At 43.1% G+C, this 19,470-nt stretch overlaps 1 protein-coding gene across 1 annotated transcript in view; it reads left to right on the forward strand.

Annotated features, from left to right (window-relative positions):
• Positions 1-19,470, forward strand: part of Cdh2 (cadherin 2) — a 211,572-nt gene that overhangs the window by 185,602 nt on the left and 6,500 nt on the right. Inside the window, exon 15 of the mRNA XM_032885522.1 lies at positions 12,339-12,503. Within this exon, the coding sequence (XP_032741413.1) occupies positions 12,339-12,503 (165 nt within the window). The remainder of the gene's footprint in view (positions 1-12,338; positions 12,504-19,470) is intronic.

Below are 19,470 nucleotides of genomic sequence, written 5' to 3' on the forward strand. Positions count from 1 at the left end.
ACTGTCTGGTCTTCTTCCGAGGGCGAAGCTCCTTCTTTATCTGGTCACTGCCACCAGCCAGGCTCTGGTGCTCATCAGGGCATGCTTAATTACCATCGTTAGTCAATGACCTTCAGTACCCTTTTGGCCATCAAAACTGGTTACAAATCCTGTATCACTTTCGGTGATCTCTCTGTCCAGTTCTTCTATACCAACATCTCTGATAAAATCAGGGAGAATGTACAACACAGGGCATTTCTCACTTTCCCTGGGACCTTCCTCCTTTGAACCCCCGGGTAGGAACCAGAAACTTACATCTCTTTAAGGCTTGGACTCCTTTATGATAATTCTTCCATTAAAGCCAGCGTTTATTAGGTGTAGCTGATGTGTACAGCAGCACTGATGTTTTCTTCACAGTACTCTTACCCTGTTCAGTGTCGCCAGCCAGCTTCACTCTTGGCCTTTGCGCAAGCTGTTGGGTGTGTATTGGTGTCCTGTATAACCCGCTGTTGTGATGGGTGGTGGACATGCACTGGGGGGGAGGGGGTGGCTGCTGTGATCTCATTGGATTCTCAGAACAGTCAGGCAGAGTAGACCTTCACTGTTGGAAAGTGGCAACGCAGGATTAATGTCCATTTGAGGACAGGAAGACTAAATGTTTAGATACTCATTCAGGCCACTGATAAATTGCCCCGCCCTGCATCGTGCAGTGGCCTTTATCTCTGGGCTGCCCCACCCCTGCTTTGGAATACAGAAATCTTCAGTAGCCTCTGTTCTCAATTTTTAAAAAGATGACCTTCTCACTCGTGGCCACGGCTGTGGCAGGTGTTCCTCGTCTGAGGAGACATGATGATGGTGATAGTGGACATTGCTAAATGACTACTGGTCATCAGAACTAACACAGACCCTGAGGGGTAACCCCAGTGAGCAGGACAGAGGGAATTGACATAGGTCAGGGCAGGGGGTCTGGTAAGAACTGAAGATTTCACAGTGGTCTCATAATGACTGGATTCCCGGCTCTCCTTGTCCTCTGCATTCCAGGTCTGCCATATCTCTCACCTTTTGCTTTGTCCTTCAGTGTCTCACATGATAAGCATCAGGACTGGTTGGGATGGGCAAAGGTTTGAGCCTTCGCTTTCCATGATTGAGGACTCTGTGTGAGTTCCTAGATCTTAGAGACAACTTGGGAGCTAGCTAGGTTTTGTTTGCTTTGTTCGCATCAGTTAGATGGGCCTTTTTGTTTGTTCGTTTTAATGTGATAATTTTATTAGCCTGTGATAATTTCTTTTGATGTATTTTTGATCATATTTGCTCCTATTCTTCTCCCAACTCCTCCCAGATCTACCCATCTTCCTCCTTAAACCCTCCCGATTTTAAGGCCCCATAGATTTGTTTGTTTGTATTTGTTTGCTTTAAATACCCCAACAAGTTCCAATTTTTCCTGCCTATATACATGTGAATGTAAGACCTCCCACTGGAGATGGTCACCTTATCAGAGTCCACATTCTTGTAAACAAAATAATTCACCCCTCCCCAAGACCCCACCAGTGTTCATAGCTGCTCACTTATGGTTGAAGGATTCCTTTCCACTTCTATACTTTCACATTGACTGGGTTGATCTTGATCAAAGCTGCTGTGTGTCCATGAGTGCCATGGTCCTGTCATGTCCAGAAGACTCAGTTCTAACAATCATTCCACCTCCTCTTCAGGGTTTCCAAGGCGTGTGTGTGAGTGTGTGTGTGTGTGTGTGAGTGTGTGTGTGTGTTAGTGTGCATGTGTGCATGTGTATACATGTTGCTCTGCTTGTATATATGTGTGCGTACGTGCATGTGTGTGAATATGTGAGTGCATACCTGTTTCTGTGTGTCTGTGTATGTTAGTGTGTGTGTCTGTGTGTGTTAGTGTGTGTGTGTGTATGTGTACACATGTTGTTCTGCTTGTGTATGTGTGTGTACGTGCATGTGTGTGAATATGTGAGTGCATATCTGTGTGTGTGTGTCTGTGTGTGTGTTAGTGTGTGTGTGCATGTGTACACATGTTGTTCTGCTTGTGTGTGTGTGTATACGTGCATGTGTGTGAATATGTGAGTGCATATCTGTTTCTGTGTGTGTGTCTGTGTGTGTGCATGTGTACACATGTTGTTCTGCTTGTGTGTGTGTGTACGTGCATGTGTGTGAATATGTGAGTGCATATCTGTTTCTGTGTGCGCGCGTGTGTGTGTGTGTGTGAAGATATAGATGTCCCATTTGTGACTAAGCACAGTGAAATTATTCTCAGAAAACATCTAATACCAGCCAACTCTGATGGTTTGAGGGACACATCTGAAAGCTGGATTCTTTACCAAGAAAAGCATCTATTATTCCCCGAGCTCATGGCTATGTTTTACAGACTTTGAAAAATTCAGAAACATAAACAAAAAAAAATTCAGAAACTTGGGAGGAGGGACGCACATAAAATTCTTTCTTCCCGATCTTTTGTAAAAACCGGGACAATTTAGAAATGTCTACTTTCTACAGGTAACAATCACAGTAAGTTTTCCTTCTTATCTTTTGTACCAAACTAGCTTTATTAGCTCATATTATCAGCCTGTACTTTGTGGATAATTATTTCTGAGGACCCTGATTACATTATGTGCTAATTACGGAGCTTTAGATGAACAAAACACAGATTTCTATGAGAAGGCTCTATTATGTACTGAGTGCAAAAGACAGCTTTCAATAGTGCCGATTTTAGAAGACAGAAAGCCCATCGATACAGTTCGCCAGATTTATTACTGAGAATAAGTCACAGGACATGAGGACTTCACTGCCTGAACCCCAGTTAAAATGTATTTCTTGCTTTCTTAACAGTACCTTAGTGTTGTCAGTGAGCTTATTTGGAGAGGATTAGGAAGTTTGTTTCACTCCTCGTGGGCCCAGTGTGCTCACAGAACTGCCATTTTCTACAGGTGCCGTCCAAGGCCAGCCTAACCACACATACTGTAGTCACTGATGCCATTAACACTAAGGGATGATTTATATGTGACTTAGGTGGAAACTCATCACATATCTTCCCAAGCCCCTGGGGAGATTTTGGGCCACATGCTTGGGATGAATTTATGGATTTGGTGAAACCACCTGGCCTCTCCCCAAGTCACATTAGGTATTGCATGTAGACAATCATTGAGGTGTTCTGTATGGACAGTTTTGACACAACAGTCTGCACATATCTGGCCTATCATACACAGTGTGGGGGTGTGCATCCCTGGACACATGAGACAAAGAAGGGACAGCACCTCATGCAGATGAGAAGGGCAGTGTAGGCGAGGGGCACCATGAACCTAGAGGCCAGTTTTCCTTATGGGGGAAAGTGTTGGTCCTCTCTGTCAGGCCAGAATTCTCTGAACATGATCCAAACAGAGTCATGATGAGCTTCCTTTAGCAGTTCATGTCTCAAGAACCAAAACGATCAGGAACCTGGTTTGAAATTGTACCAATCGACCATGTTAAACACACCTTTCTTTCACCATGGGAAATTTTGATGTCCAGTTTTATAGACAGTAGTCACTGCTGCATACCTCATTTCAGTAACTTCCTGTGCTTTGCTTGCCTACCCATGAAACGAATAATACAGCTTCAGTTTCAGGCTTGTGAGATTTGCAAGTTCTTCCTCACTATACTGGATATCAGACACAGTAATATTTTTCTTTGGTGTGTGTGTGTGTGTGTGTGTGTGTGTGTGTGTGTGTGTGTGTGTACGCCTGTGATCAGCCAGGCTAGCAACTTAGCTGTATAACTCTCTAGAGCAGGCCAAAGATAAGATCCAATTAAATGGTTAAGTATGACTTGCAAAATTGAGTTCATATACAAAGTTAAAAACCAGGGACTCAATCTATCTAGCCAAATTACTAAAAACACAAAGTCTAAATATACAATTTGGACAAGAATTAAAATCTGGAATCCAGGCAAGTTGCCTAGACAAAAGAATGGGGCACAGATACAAGAAAGCCCTTGAAGCCCATCCAGACTCTATCTGCTTGTGCCGGGGAGTCTCTGTGGGCAATCGAGCCAGACCATCTGACGGAACTAGAGTATTATTTAACCATTCTGTATTTGATCCCTTGAAACCATTCTTTTACAAAATCTTTCTGCTTCATAAGCAAACTACCAGATGGCAGAATCTGGACACGGCTGTGAAGACCACTTTCTGCATCTTTATTACTGGCAAAGTTCACTCTCTTAATGAGGCTCCAAGTCATCCATCCATGCAGACCCACCTGCAAATGCTAGCACATGTTAGTTATTTTAAGAGCAAAACTGAATTCACCGGAGGAGAGTTTTGCCAGAGAGGGGATCAACACATTGTTAGTCCTTTTATCATGCTGTTCTCTATACACTGGTGGCCAGGTACACATTGCTGATCTGGAGAAAGTGTGAGACACAGGATGGTACCCATCCATCTACTCCTGCTCATTAACTATCTTTAATGTACGGGTAATTTTCATGTGTTTTTACTTTCTGTTCTTGTCGTTTCATATGAACAAACAAAATTTTATGTAATTAGTTTTAATACTGTTTTTTTCCTGGCCAATCATAAATGTGCCATTTTAGATTTAATCCAAAGGAAATATATTGTTATCTCAGTAACAGAAAATAACAATAGTTTGAATGCAAGATAAGTGTCAGCACTATTGAAAACAAAGTGGAGGAAGAGAGAGGAAGAGGATGGATGAATCTAGATGATGCTAAAATGTTAACATGGCCAGCTCCACCCTGTGCCTGTTCTGATGCATAAAGACGTTTTTGGAGTGCAACCACAAACCAAGTCCTCTCCCCTCACTCCCATTTACGTCGTGTACCCACTGCAACAGCAACAGAGTAGGGCAATGTAGGAGGTTGTGTGCCGAGCCATCCTGAAATACTTAACACCTCGCCTTTTATAGCTATTTTAATGACTAATAAAACGTGCTGTGCTTTTTTACGCCTTCCCCCCCTTTTTTCTTTCTATTATTTCTCTTTTTAGAAAGTTTGAATTCTAAGTATTAAGTTCTATCCAGAAATTATACATTTATAATCAACCCAAGTTACATATTTATGTATGATGGTATCAACGTCTAAACAATAGCAGTTGACGTCAGAATACAGTGTTACAAAGTCAAATACTAAGTTCCTTTGTTGAAATGTCTTCACGAGTGAATTCATCTTGAAATTAGAATAGTCTTTCTTGAGATAGTCCAAGATAATATAAAGGAGGGAGGGTTTCCATTCTGTCTCAGCATATCCTCAGCAGAATGCCACTCTCTCAACTGTTTTTATCTTTCTCCACAGTCCAACAGCAGGTTATTTTGATCCTAATCTGAGTGGTGACCTTTTTTTTTTTATTTTTTATTTTTTGTAAGAAGTTGAAGTTTGGGGTGAAAATACAGAAGAGAAGACAGTTTTAGTGGCAATGCTTAGCTCTCAAGACAAGACTTACAGGGGAAAAGTGATTTATGTCTGTAGGCTTATGACCAAATTGCAGAGGAAGAGAAATTGCATGTGTCTTAGTTTGGTTTTCCATTGCTATGAAGAGATACCATGACCAATACAACTCTTGGAAAGGGAAACATTTGAGACTGTTTACAATTTCAGAGGTTTAATCCATTATCATCATGGCAGGAAGCACAGAAACATCCTAGCAGACATGGTGATGGAGAAGGAGCTGAGAGTTCTGCATCTTGGCCTACAGAGAGCCAGAAGGAGATTGACTCTTCTAGACTGGGTGGAGCTTAAACACTGGACCTCAAAGCCCACCCCCCCTCAGTGACTCATTTCCTTTAGGCCACACCCATTCCAATAAGGCCACACCTCCTAATAGTATCACTTCCGATGGGCAAAGCATGTTCAAACCACCACACTGTGCATTTGTAGAAAAATTCATTTTTCAAAGTTCAGAAATATCTTTACAAAAGGCATTAGAGTAGAAGACAGATGAGGGACAGATAGCCAGTCCATCATGCTAGCACTTCAGAGGTAGGGTGAGAAAGATCATGATTTCAAGGCCAGTATCACAGTCAAATTAAGACCAGTGTGGGGCCATCCTGAAGCCATTTTGTGTGTCTAGCCGTTCTGAAGTCACTTTGTCTGTCCAGCCATCCTGAAGTCACTTTGTCTTTGCTCAGTAAAAAGACATTTTTTTCTACTGGTAACAGGCCTGTCCTATAGTAGGACAAAATTCTTCACTGATCAAATGGCCTGATCATTTCATGGACTTAGAGCAGTGGTTCTCAACCTTCCTAATGGTACAGCCCTTTAATACCGTTCCTCGTATTGTGATGACTTCAAACATACAATTTTTGTAGTTACTTCATAACTGTAATTTTGTACTTTTATAAATAAATATGCATGTGGAGGCCATAGATGAACATCCTGAGGTTTTCTAGATCATTCTCTATGTATTTTGAGTTGAGGACTTTCAGTGAATTAAGACTTCACTAATTCAGCTAGACTGATTGGCCAGCATGCCTTTCACACATTCCTCTCTGCACTGGGACTACGGGCAACATTGCTATGCCTAATGTTTTATGCAAGTGCTGGGGATGAGAACTGAGGTCCTCTTGCTTGCACAGTAACACATCATCTACTGAGAGTTTCCCTCGCCTCAGAGCATTGTTCTTACAGTCACGTTGGCCTGCCACCGTAGTGGAACATGGCCCTTGCTGAGCTTCAAGCCTTGGTGAAGTGCAAGCAGTACCACAACTTGGAGGTTTCTGTTTGTTAGGATGAGTTGATCTCCGGGACTATACCTAGTGTGGTTGATTATTCACAGGCCGTGGGGTGAAGGGTGAATTTCATCTTTCATCTCCTTATATCTGAAAACAGCGTTTGCCATCCCGTAGCCGCTCCCTGAGTCTCTGGAATACGCTAGATGAATGTTCCCATCACTCCCTCATGGGATTTACTTCCCCAAGATATTTGCCGAGAGCCTAGGATTTTATGTATTCTGATGTTTTGCTTCATTTTATTTTATTTTATTATTTTATTAGCGCGACTGAATGCCTTAAGGTAGATGTGTGCCATTATCATATGAAGCAGCTGTAAATCATTGCAAGTTGGTGGAATTTTAACAACCAGCGGCAGAGCAAGAGCCTCAGCTGCTATTAACCTCCCACCAGCGCTCCCCAAATTAAATCATCCTTAAATCATTCTAAATATTAAGAAAGAAAAAAAAAAGTTTGGATCTCTATCGCAAGTACTAATATTGCACAAATAGTATAAAAGCCCTGACCCACTATTTTTAATGATTCTTGCCAATGAACATGAATTCCAAAGATGAGCTGATACACGATTTTGCTTGACTTCCATCTGAAAATCAAATTTCTTTGAGAAGTTCACGTTGTAGAAGTTGACAGTCATAAGACAAGTGTCAGAGACATTTCGGCCTCTGGAGTTCGAGGTCTAAAGAAAGATCCCTTGTTGTTTACAGTTTTCCTGTGTAAGGCCACAAACCCAGAAGATCTGCAGAGAATTTTAGGTCTCTGTAATTCTCATTTTAATTCTTAACCTGCATGTTGTAATTTTTATGTTTAAGTAAAGCATAATGGGCTTGTAAAGATATAATTTCGGGTATTTATATAGAGTGAGGTTTTATCAAAATGTCTAAAATTGAACCCTCAGGGCAGGACTTTTGCCATATAACGCACAGTGACATCAATAGCAAAGCCTGTGCCTTGACCCCCAAGACCCTGCCACGTGCTCCCTGCCACCAGCTGCTTATAGTGTGCATTTGCCACAGCAGAGGAAGCGATCACACAGAAACTCTTTAAGTCATCCCTTTAACCTAGCTTCTAGCTTGCTGTAAATCAATGGCTTTCTGATTCTTTTTTTATACCATTATAACTGAGGAACTTACCAGGTTCCTGTCATCATGGGGAGATAAATCACTCTGTCAGTGTTCTCAGCGATGGGATGAGGGTCCTTTCTCTACTTCCCCATTGTGAATTACTGCCAAGAACGTGATCCAAGTCACGTCTTTTGAATCAGCTGTTCTTTTGATAGCTGGCACGAGTGCATCATCCCTGCAATTAGACTCCGAACACTTTCTATAGGCCTGGCCAAAGGTAGGAGAGTGTGTGTGTGTGTGTGTGTGTGTGTGTGTGTGTGTGTGTGTGTGTGTGTACGCGCGTGCATGCACGCTTATACCATGTGGTATATGCACATGTGTGTATACATGTTAATATGCTGCTGAGGTAAATGGATGACATTGGGTGCCCTGCTCTGTCACTCTGTTTCCTTTGAACCATTTTCTCACTAAACTTGAAGCTATAGGAAGCCAACAGCTCTCAGAAATCCTCCTGTCTCTGTCTGCACCTACACCAGCACTTAGGTGACAGCTTCGTACAGCCATCTTTGAATGTTTATGTGGGTGCTGGGGATCTAAATACATGCGTGCACACAAATGTTCTCACTCACTGAGCCATGTCCTCAACCCTACTCTCTGGTTCTTAAGGAAGCAGGTCAGAGCGTTAAACAGAAAACCCCTGGAGATTAATAAGCTGCTGTATGACTCCGTAGCTTTGCTTTGGTCAGTGATGCTGGTCAGGAGGCAGTGCTGTTGATGGAGTAGCTGCTGTCACCTGCAATATGTCACCCTGGAAGGATGGGAGTGTTTCCTCTCTTTTATATATATCTTGAGTATTTGAGACCGGGTTTTTCTGTGTAACCCTGGCTGTCCTGGAACTTGCTCTGTAGATCAGGCTAGCCTCCAACTCACAGAGATCCACCTTCTTCTGTCTCCCCAGTTCTTGAATTACAGGTGTGTGTGCCACCAATGCCCTGCTGACAAGAATATTTTTTAAATGTTCCTAGCTAGTTGAAATGGGCTTGCATTAGCAATCTGAAGATCCAGTGGACACTGCCAAGAACTTAGGGTAGAGGGGTCTGTCCAAGGGTTGAATATTATGAGCCAAACCGTCAGGCTTATTCCATTTGATATAGAAGGCAAACCCCGCTCTCCTAGTCAGTGTCCTTTTGCTGTGAAGAGACATGATGACCACGGCAGCTCTTATAAAAGAAAGCACTAATTGGGGCTGGCTTACAGATTTAGAGGTTTAGTCCATCATCAGCATGGCGTGATGCATGATGATACAGGCAGACTAGAGAAGGAGGCAAGAGTTCTACATCCATTTCTACACACAGCAGAAAGAGCAAGAGAGACCAAGCCTAGCTTGAGCATTTGAAATCCCAGAGCCCACCCCCAGTGACACACTTCCTCCAACAAGTCCATACCTGCTAATGCATGTCAGGTAGCATCCCTCACTGGTAGTGACCCATCATTCACCATCTCTGAGCCTAGGGGGTACATTCTCATCAAAGCAGAACACCCTCTGTATTCTCTTTACCGTCACAGTAAAATGTCACAAGAGCATCAAGGACTACGTTGTTGCGGTAAAAAATAAAACATGACCGGTTCCCACCCAGGCAGTCTGCAAGCCATTCCAGCGTGGTTTCCACGCTGCTTTGCTCTCACTCACAGTTCCCTTGGTGGGTTGTTACCACACCAGGTATACACATCCCAACTCCATGGCGGGCTTGATGCGTCCCACCATTGCACCTTCTCTTGAACTCAATTAAGTTGCCACATGAAAGAACACACCACACGATAACCTCTGATCTAATTGATAAGATATAATTTGCCCATTGAGACAGCACAAAATCCTGTACACATCCATCCTTGAAAATAATAATAATAATAAAAACCTCTATGCTCAGAGAAGAATCTTAACATCTGCCCCTGTAGGACCTGACCAGCATGTTCTCCCAGCTCCTCCTTCGCACTCTGGCTCCTTCTAAAACCTCTGTTCTGGTCTCCCTTCCTTCTTGTCCAATGACACCTGCATAAGGACACCAACCTACCCTATGCCATCTGATAAGAGACAGTTTTTAAACATTAGATGGACCTGTCTTTCTGTACACAAGACTTCCTAACAAAGCAATTTCACACGGAGGGTAGAAGCATTTCTGAACTCTCAGTATACTTATCACTCACTTTCCCTTTTCTAGGCTCAGCTTTGTGAAGAGATAAAGTTACCCTAGCTTCACTGGTCTCTCCTGTATTCACTATAGTTGTACAATTAAACATGGTCTAGCAAACCTCCTTTCTTCCTATGAAAGTACAAAATTTTCTAAATAAAACTCTCTTTATACTGTTTTAAAGACTTTGTCAAGATCGCTACATCACTGTAGGCTTCTAAGATAACACTACAGCTCGTACATCCTCTAAGTTTGCCACTGGAACACATTAGCCCTAGATAAAACCACTCTCCTTTCCAGGCCTCTGTTCATGTCTGTTCATGATGCTGATTCTCCCTCCACAGTGATGTCTCTCTAGGCTACATGATGTTCAAGGCTCAAACTTGAAGTCCAAGTAAGTCACCAACTGGTGATATTCAAAGTGTGTGCCCCTCTTTGGCTTGCCCTTTGTCATATACCATATGGCACATTCCTGATTGAATTGCCTTTTCCATCTACCTGCCCCAGGGCCTTTATTCCTCTGACTATATCAAACTGTAGGAAAATCGTTACTCAGAGGGAGTAACGTTGGGATAAGAACTTCTCCACCAGCCTAGTGTTACACTTAAAATCAGACACATCAAAGACGGGTGCCCGTAGTTTTAATTCCCATCTGAACTACTGTGAATTGAGCAAGTCCCTCCAGCTCTGTCAACTGTGAACCAGAAGGACAACAATGAAGCTGGTTAGGAATTAGTGACAGGAAAAACTCCTCATGAAGAGACTGCCAGAATGGCTGGCACATTGTGGATACTTGAGTTGTTTGTCCAGACCATCTATGCAGCTCTTCTCTCTTTAAATCCATTCTTGTAGCTCTGAGTTGACTCACTGCCGTAGGCTGTGAAAGGAGCCAGGCTGTAGAGTCTAACACATAGAAAGTCCAAGTCTGTTTTGTGTCTTAATGGCTCCAGGACCATGGGTGGGTGACTTGGGTTAATTGTAACTCTGTATCTTCGTATCTTAAACGGGGATCATAAAATGTGTTAAAACGATTAAATGAGCAGACATATGTACAACACCTAGCACACTGCCAGACGTAGGAACTGAGTTCTGAATAAATCAGACTCACTGTGAAGATACTTAGAATGGATTTAAGCTGAGTTTAGACAGAGCGTTGCAGGCTGAAACAAGATGAATGCTAGAGAGTTGGTATTTTCTGTGAATGTCAGTGTGTATGGTTAAGCATTTCAGTTAAACTCAGCACCGGAATGTAGAGCAGTGGTTCTCAACCTTCCTAATTCTGCAGCTCTTCGCTTTTAAATCCATTCTTGTAGCAGTTCTTCAATGTTACAGTGACTTCTGAGCATAAAATTCTTTCATTGCTGATTCATAAGTGTAATTTTGCTACTATTATGAACCACGATGTAAATATCTGATATGCAGGATATCTGACTTGTGACGGCAGAGGGGTTACGACCCACAAGTTGAGAACCATTGATGTAGAGGTTTGAAAACTACAAAGTGTTCACCCAGAGTGGAATCAGATTCCTTCTCAATATATAGAGTCGGTTTCCCCGTGCACTCCTGTCCCGGTGACTGGTACATTAACTGAGATAGCTGGGCAAGCCCAACCTATGCCTAGAGGACCGTTTCCACAGCTTCCCCCTGCCTCTCTGCAAATGCACAGGCTGTTTTGTCACATCAGTCCACAGGGCTGATGGGATAGGACCATCCTGACCCAGCATGCCTAGACCAAACTGTTTTTCCACACGGAAGATGGGAAAGTGTTTTGGTTCTGTGGGCCACAGAGAGTCCCTGAGGCTTATTCCTGTTTGATATTTTAAGTAACCCTTTGAAAATATGAAGGCCTTTCTTAAGAAAAACTAGGGCACAAGTCAGACTGTCCCACAGACCATAATTTGTGGATAAGAAATTCAAGACCCTGGAAGGAAGGGAAGGAACGGAAGGTTGGGTTTCGACCTTGACGCACCAATGCCTTCCTTAGAGAACAGGGAAGAAACACCCCATTACTTCTTTTTGATGTTGGAGCCATTAATTTGGTTGTTTTGCTGTGGTGGGATAAGGCTTGCTGCAGTCGGAGTCTTAAAGTCATCTTGTAGCGAGACCTTGTCACACTGCCGTTTCCCAATGGGAGCTGATGAGGAGTGCTCTAAAACAGATGGAGCACAGACTGCAGGGATGGAAAACACAGAAGAAAGAGCTGTGTGAAAGAAATATTTAATCATAACATGAAGAACTCCTAGTGGCAACTTTTCCATTATGTTAAATCGCACTCATTTCCATGCCTTTCGCGGATGTGTTTAAAAACAAAGGTTGTAATCTCCCTTCCTCATGCTTATCTCCCTTGTATTTCCGATTCGCTCCTTGCAGGACTATGACTTGAGCCAGCTCCAGCAACCAGATACTGTGGAGCCCGATGCCATCAAACCTGTGGGAATCAGACGGCTAGACGAGAGGCCTATCCACGCTGAGCCACAGTATCCAGTCCGATCCGCAGCCCCACACCCTGGGGATATCGGGGACTTCATTAATGAGGTACAGAAAGACTTTCTAAAATTTGTGTTTCGCTAGCACGTGTTAACTGCACACAACGAGTTTCACTGCTACTTTATGCATAATGTGTTTTCTTTATTCACCCCCATTACATCTCCTGCCCACCCCACTCCCGCTGATTCCCTTTCTCTTCCCGTGGAGTTTCTCCTCTGCTTGTATGTCTCTCTTTGTGCTGGCCCAAGGTGTTTAGTTAGGGTTAATTACATGAATGTGGGTGAGGGGCTATTTATAGGAGCATTGGCAACTAACAGGTGGCTACACCATTGGGAAAAAAATGACTCACTTCCTTGTAGAGCATTTTCTTGCATGCTTAAGGGTAGATTTCTTCGAGCTACACTTTTGGTCAGAGCTATTGAACACAGTTCATTAAAGTATTATGTTTGAGTTTATCTTTATATGAGAACAGATACAGCTTCAGTGACAGAGAACAAAGTATGTGCAGAGAAAATGCATGTGCAGGTATACATGTATGTGCAGGTGTACATGTATGTGCAGGTGTACATGTATGTGCAGGTGTATGGGTAAACCTGCACTAATGTGTGTTTGGAGACCAGAGGACACAACCTGGAGTGACACTATTTAACTTGATTTTTTTTTTTTTTTTTTTTTTTGATTCAGAATTTCTCACTGAATCCAGAACTCACCATATAGACCAGCCTGGCTGGCTATGAGGCTCCAAGGCCATCTACCTATCTCCGCCTCCCTAGGGTGGGGCTACAACATGCCTAGGTTTATTCCCATGGATGCTGAGGACAGGTCTGAGGTCCTCAAGCTTGCGGGGGAGGCATGCTATTGACAGAGGCCCCTGAGTTCTTCTGCTTAACATGAACGGGAGCTGTCTGTCCACATCCTGCACACATTCAGCAGACATTAGCAGTTCTTGCCATTCTCTCTGAAAGGGACTTTTTTTTTTTCTCTAGACTGCAAGTAACAAATAGACCAGTACTGCCGTGCATCCTGATTTCATTTGTTAGTCTTACTAACCTAATGCAAGCTCTCTCTCTACCTCTTTTCCACACCGCACTCTTCAAACCTCCATCTGGTGAGAATCCACTATGTACCCATCAGCTCCATCAAAGGAGGTTAGCCAGAAGAGTGGCTAAGTTAAATACCGTGTGACTAGAATACCGGCCTTGTGGAGGAGGTAGAAAAGCCTCTGTGTGAGGGAGGAAATTCTCTGTTGGATGCAGCGGACACAATCTCACTGTCAGAATTCTCCGTAATTCCATTATTTCATTGATTCTGAGAACCTAGCCACAACTGATGCTAAAGTTTTGACAGAGAATGATTTGTGTTTCTTCTGTGTAAATCCTGACCAGGCTTTTACTCAAATTCTCTCTCGGGATTTTTACTGTCCATGTATCGAACAATATATATTGATACTGACTGAAATATAGCAAGAATTGTGTCCTTTGCCCAAATGCTGGGCACTCTAAGATCAACACGCTGGTTTCTATGCATCAAATGTTCGAAGCGACCACTGCATGTGGTCTAGGTCATGTGCTTCTTATTTTGAAGGGTTTCTCAACGCAGTTAAACAATGTATAAACGCCACCAATCTGCTCCAAAGTTTCATATGCAGTAAGTTTTGAAATAGGGGCTGGCAAGGTGGCTCAGTGGTAATGGCATTTGCCACCAAATCAGATGATCTGAGTTTGATTCCGGGAATCCACATGGTAGAACCAACCCTCACCTGATGCCCTCTTACCTCCACATATACACAGTATCGTGTGCTCACACGCATGTGTACACACACATACACACAAGCACACTCACCCCACATACAATAAAGAAAGTGTAACAATAATAATTTGTTTAACAGTTTTCAAGCAGGGTTGGAATATTTGTCAGTATCTGTGATTTCCCATGCTGTCTGATCCTAAATGAGAAGAGGCTGCTTTCCAGACATGTTTACTTCTGTTAAGGAGGTAGCAGGTTAATGTGGAGCAGATGTAGAATAAGACCTTATGGGGGTTTAAAATGTCAGTATCTCCCTTTCTATGACCCGAGTTGCCCTGTTCTTTTTACGCACAGACTTTCTTAGAGACAGTTTCAGGAACTTAGGCACAACATCAGATCTTTCCTTTAAGAGTATCTAATGGGCTTGTCTCTGATTTGCTGTGTATTGTTGTAAGAAAATGTGGTTGAGTTATCCCCTTGATTCTTGGGTTTTAAGGTATAGTGAATTTTACAACTATAGGTGTAAGAACTGGATTTTCTTGCAATCAAGAGTTTTGATGAGTAGAATTCAAAAGGTTAGGTATTTCTGCATGGTCCTGTGGTGCCAGTTCACTGTGGAAGTCAATCCCACCTGATATTCTTCTCTTGGAAAAGAAAATCAAGCACCGTTACAAGGCTAGTCACAGCCTTTTGCCACTTCCCTCCTTCCCCATGTTCTTTATTTTAAACTATAGCCTTCAAGGGATGTTTGAAATCTCCCCAAAGTATGGTACTTTTGAACAGGAAAATCTTACACATGCCTGCCCATTGGCTCCCCTGGCCAAGGATCCAATACAAATACCCTGTCTACGAAACTGTCCTGGATATGTCTGGAAAGGCCCAGTGATGCTTCTCCTGACACAGTGCTCCCCAGCCGCCTGACGTGTGACCATTAATAGTCTATCTGCCATCAGAGAGTGATTGGCGAGATTCTCTCTTCCATTCAAGGGTGCAACTGTAATATTTTTGTCTCTTTCCTGAGTATCTGAGTTCTCTAGAGCAAGGGCTGTTTCTTGTTCTGTGTGGCTGAACTATGATGCTCAGTGCTTTGCATGTCTTAATGTGTTTTCACTTCAAATCTCATCAGTGTGGTGGTGGGGACATCAGTCCATCCATCCTCAGCATTGCCAGTGGCTTTAACTGTACGTTTACCCTTGCCTTGTAATTGGACTGTGTTCCTATGGCCACACACTCTCTTTTCTTTTCTCAAACCATGCCAAGTCAGAAAGGGACACAGGATAGAAATAGTTGCTGTCCAGTGTCACCCAACCCTACCTGGGACTCTCCTCCCTTCATAAAACAGACCCATGGGTCCATTCAGCCTCCCTCTGAAGTCTTCTGTGGCCCGGGAAATGAGTCATTATTGCCAGGGTGAGTGTTTGGTATAGGGCAAGATACGTTAGTTAATGAAGGAATAAGTGGATGAAAGGGTTCCACTAGTAGTCATTTTCAAAATAGCAGCAAGTGCATGAAACTGAGTATTATCTCAAGATACAGAAATGAGACAAACAGGAGCCACAAATGTGCCTAGAAATGTTCCTTACAGAGCCTGAGAAGCAACTGTAGCTTGTGTAGCTTGGTTAGCAACCCAGTGTCACATAAACTGTCTGTGGTGGCACACATCTATAGTCCCAGCACTCAGCAGTGGCAGGAGACAAATCAGCTTGAGGTCAGCCTTGGCTACAGAACACCTTGTCTCAAAAGGCCGAAATAATTACAGCAAAATGTTCCTACAATTAGAGGCAGGAGGCAACTCCAAGCAGGTGAAACTGTCTTAAAACAATAACAACAACAACAACAACAACAGAGTACCAGGGATAGGATGGTTGGTTTTGTGGACAAAAGAAGGAAGATTAGGACTCCCTGGAAGTTACAAAATTCTCAGAAGCACCATGCAGATTTTTTTCCATCCCAGGTAACCATTAAGACTTCTTCAATATCTTTCATTAACTTGGCAAACAAAAATAAATGGATTTTGAAACATTGAAGGCACCTGGAAAGAACTCCAGCACCCTTTGTAAAAACATTGCAAATATAAACAAATGTATTTATCTCCAGGTCTTATTTGATTTAGCAGAGGACCAAATGTTCCAAAGGAAGAATAATACAGCGGTGATTATAATTGGAGTGCTTTTATAGATATAAGGAATAGGGAAGCTCATGAGCACATTTTCTAGCTTGTTTATTTAAGTAATGAATGAATGTTGCCTTGACTCTCATAAGCAAACTTATTTCTAGTCAAGCAGGTAGTGTAGAGCAAGACGCCTGTTTTGGGATCTTATTGAGAATTTAATTCTGTTTGCATTTTCAAATGTGACCTTCATTGGGTGAGAAAATTGAAATGAATTCATTTCATCTCAGCTCCTTAATAGATATTAGCATACCTCCAGTAACTGCAATAGTCTCGCATGTCCCTATCTTAGAGGAATCACAACCACGTGTGCCTTCTGTGAAGAGACTTCTGGTTTATACTGCTTAAAGCATCCGGAAGGATCTTGTAGAATAATTACTTGTGACTACTGAAGCTTAAACTGCCCCTTTCTCTTATTAATTATCCTTTGATTGTCTACTTTGAGATGTCTCATTTTGCTCCTAGATCACTGAGGGGCTTGTTTGAGTTCAAATCCAGCTTACCTCCCAGCGCTGAAACTTTGTACAAGGTCAAGATCCTTGAACTTCGTCTCTTGGTTTCCAGTTATCTTATTTGTAATAGCAGATTAACTAGAACCTTCTTTTTTAAGATTGTAGTGAGAATGTAATAAAATGGCACCAATAGTTTGTTGGTGGTGATACATACCTCTCATCCTACCACTCAGTAGGCAGAGGCAGGCCGATCTCTGACTTCAAGGCCAGCCAGGGCTACACAGTGAGTTCCAGGCCAGCCAGGGCTACACAGTGAGTTCCAGGCCAGCCAGGGCTACACAGTGAGTTCCAGGCCAGCCAGGGCTACACAGTGAGTGAGTTCCAGGACAGCCAGGGCTACACAGTGAGTTCCAGGACAGCCAGGGCTACACAGTGAGTTCCAGGACAGCCAGGGCTACACAGAGAAACTCTGTCTCAAGAACCAAAGCAGCAGCAACAGCTGACCGGTGTGTGTAAGATCAGGTCAGGACATGCCATGTAGTGGTCTCTTAGTTGTCAAAAACGCAGTCATGATTATTGGAGACAAATTATTTTTTAGGAATAAACGATTTTCTATGGTCCTTTAATATAAAATAATGAAATTCTCTCTTTATAAAAACAATCACATCTTAAACAACTTAAATTCCCCATGGAGAGGTTAGTAATGTTAGCTTAGCTATATAATGTAAAATGGTGTAATAACAGAAGAGGGAAGCAGAGGTAAAATTAGTTGGTCCAATTATATCCACTTATATTTTATGTCATATTTTTATTTATTTTGTTTGATTTTTGAGGCAGGATCTCTCTATGTAGTCCTGGCTGTACTGGAGCTATCCAGACCAGGCTGTCCTCGAACTCACAGAGATCTGCCTGCCTCTCCCGCCTGAGTACTGGGATTAAAGGCATTCACCATCCCACGTGGTCCCAACTATATTTTAACATTAGACCCTAAATTTAGATCCTCTAAGCAGAGCACATAAGATGACAAATGGAGAAAAACAAACAAACTAACAAAACAACAACAAAAACTCTTAAGTCCAGAGCATTAGGGGAAAGTTACTTTGTAGAAGAGAAGATAGAATTCAGATACTGTCCTGAAAAGAATGTGAGTTCAAAAGAGCCTTAGCAGCCAAGAGTCTCATAGTCTGAAGTGATTCATATAGTCTGAGGTGATTCATAGTCTGAGGTGATCCGAACAACATGATCAGGAACAATCACAGGTGTGACTTCCATGGGCAGAGAAGAAAAACCCAAGCACAGCATTTTCAGTGGGCTATGGATGGATGGATGGATAGATGGATGGATGGGTAGATGGGTGGATGGGTGATGGATGGATGGATGCTGGATGGGTGGATGGATGGGTGATGGGTGGATGGATGGATGGATGGATGGATGGGTGGATGGATGGATGGATGATGGGTGGATGGATGGATGCTGGATGGATGGGTGGATGGGTGGATGGATGGATAGGTGGGTGGGTGGATGGATGGATGGATGCTGGATGGATGGATGGATAATGGGTGGATGGATGGATGCTGGGTGGATGGATGGGTGGATGGGTGGATGGAGTGGATGGGAGGTGGGTGGGTGGATGGATGGATGACAGATGCTGGATGGATGGATGCTGGATGGGTGGATGGATGCTGGATGGATGGATGGATAGGTGGGTGGGTGGATGGATGGATGCTGGATGCATGGATGGATGGATGGGTGGATGGATGGATGGATGGATGCTGGATGGATGGATGGGTGGATGCTGGATGGATGGATGGGTGGCTGGCTGGATGGGTGGATGGGTGGATGGGTAGATGGATGGATGGGTGGATGGATGGATGAATGGGTGGATGGATAGGTGGATGGGTGGATGGATGCTGGATGGATGGATGGATGGATGGATGGGTGGATGGATGATGGATGGATGGGTGGATGGATGATGGATGGGTGGATGGATATAGGTGGGTGGGTGGGTGGATGGATGGATAGGTGGGTGGGTGGGTGGGTGGATGGATGGATGCTGGATGGGTGCATCAGTGAATGAATCAGTGGATGGGTGAGTAGGTAAATGATTAGCTAAATGGGTAGATAAGGTACATTAATCATATAAGATGTGCAGAAGAGCATTACAGTCATATTCCAGTCAGAAGGAAATGAATATTCAAATAGAAGCTGTGCACAGAACACGTTGGAGCTTGAAAAACAGATACTTCAGTAACTGTGCAGGGTGAGGCAGTGGAAACGGGTGTGGTGAACAGTTTAGAGTCACCGAAGGTCTGTCTAAACAGTTTTGATTTCTGTCTTATAGATTACCTAGAAATCAGTCAGACCTTGAAAGTGCACCATCTAATTCTTCTCTCTCTGCTTCTCTCTTCTAGTATTTACTTAAACTTTTAATCAATTTTAGCTTTCTTAAATAGAGACAATTGCTTTTATTTTCAGTAGGGGACTGTGCAACTATTGAGAGCCACCTTTCCCACCCCTGGTGAACCTCCTTTATGTGCTGGCCTTAAAGAGCACAGTGAAGGTTTGGCCTGCAGGGACCGATCACATCAGTGAGAGACCAACAGTCATCCCAGGAAAGGAGCTGGAGTTCTGAGATGAGATGAGCAGT

This window comes from Rattus rattus, chromosome 15, assembly GCF_011064425.1.
Source record: "Rattus rattus isolate New Zealand chromosome 15, Rrattus_CSIRO_v1, whole genome shotgun sequence".
Lineage (NCBI taxonomy): Eukaryota > Metazoa > Chordata > Mammalia > Rodentia > Muridae > Rattus > Rattus rattus.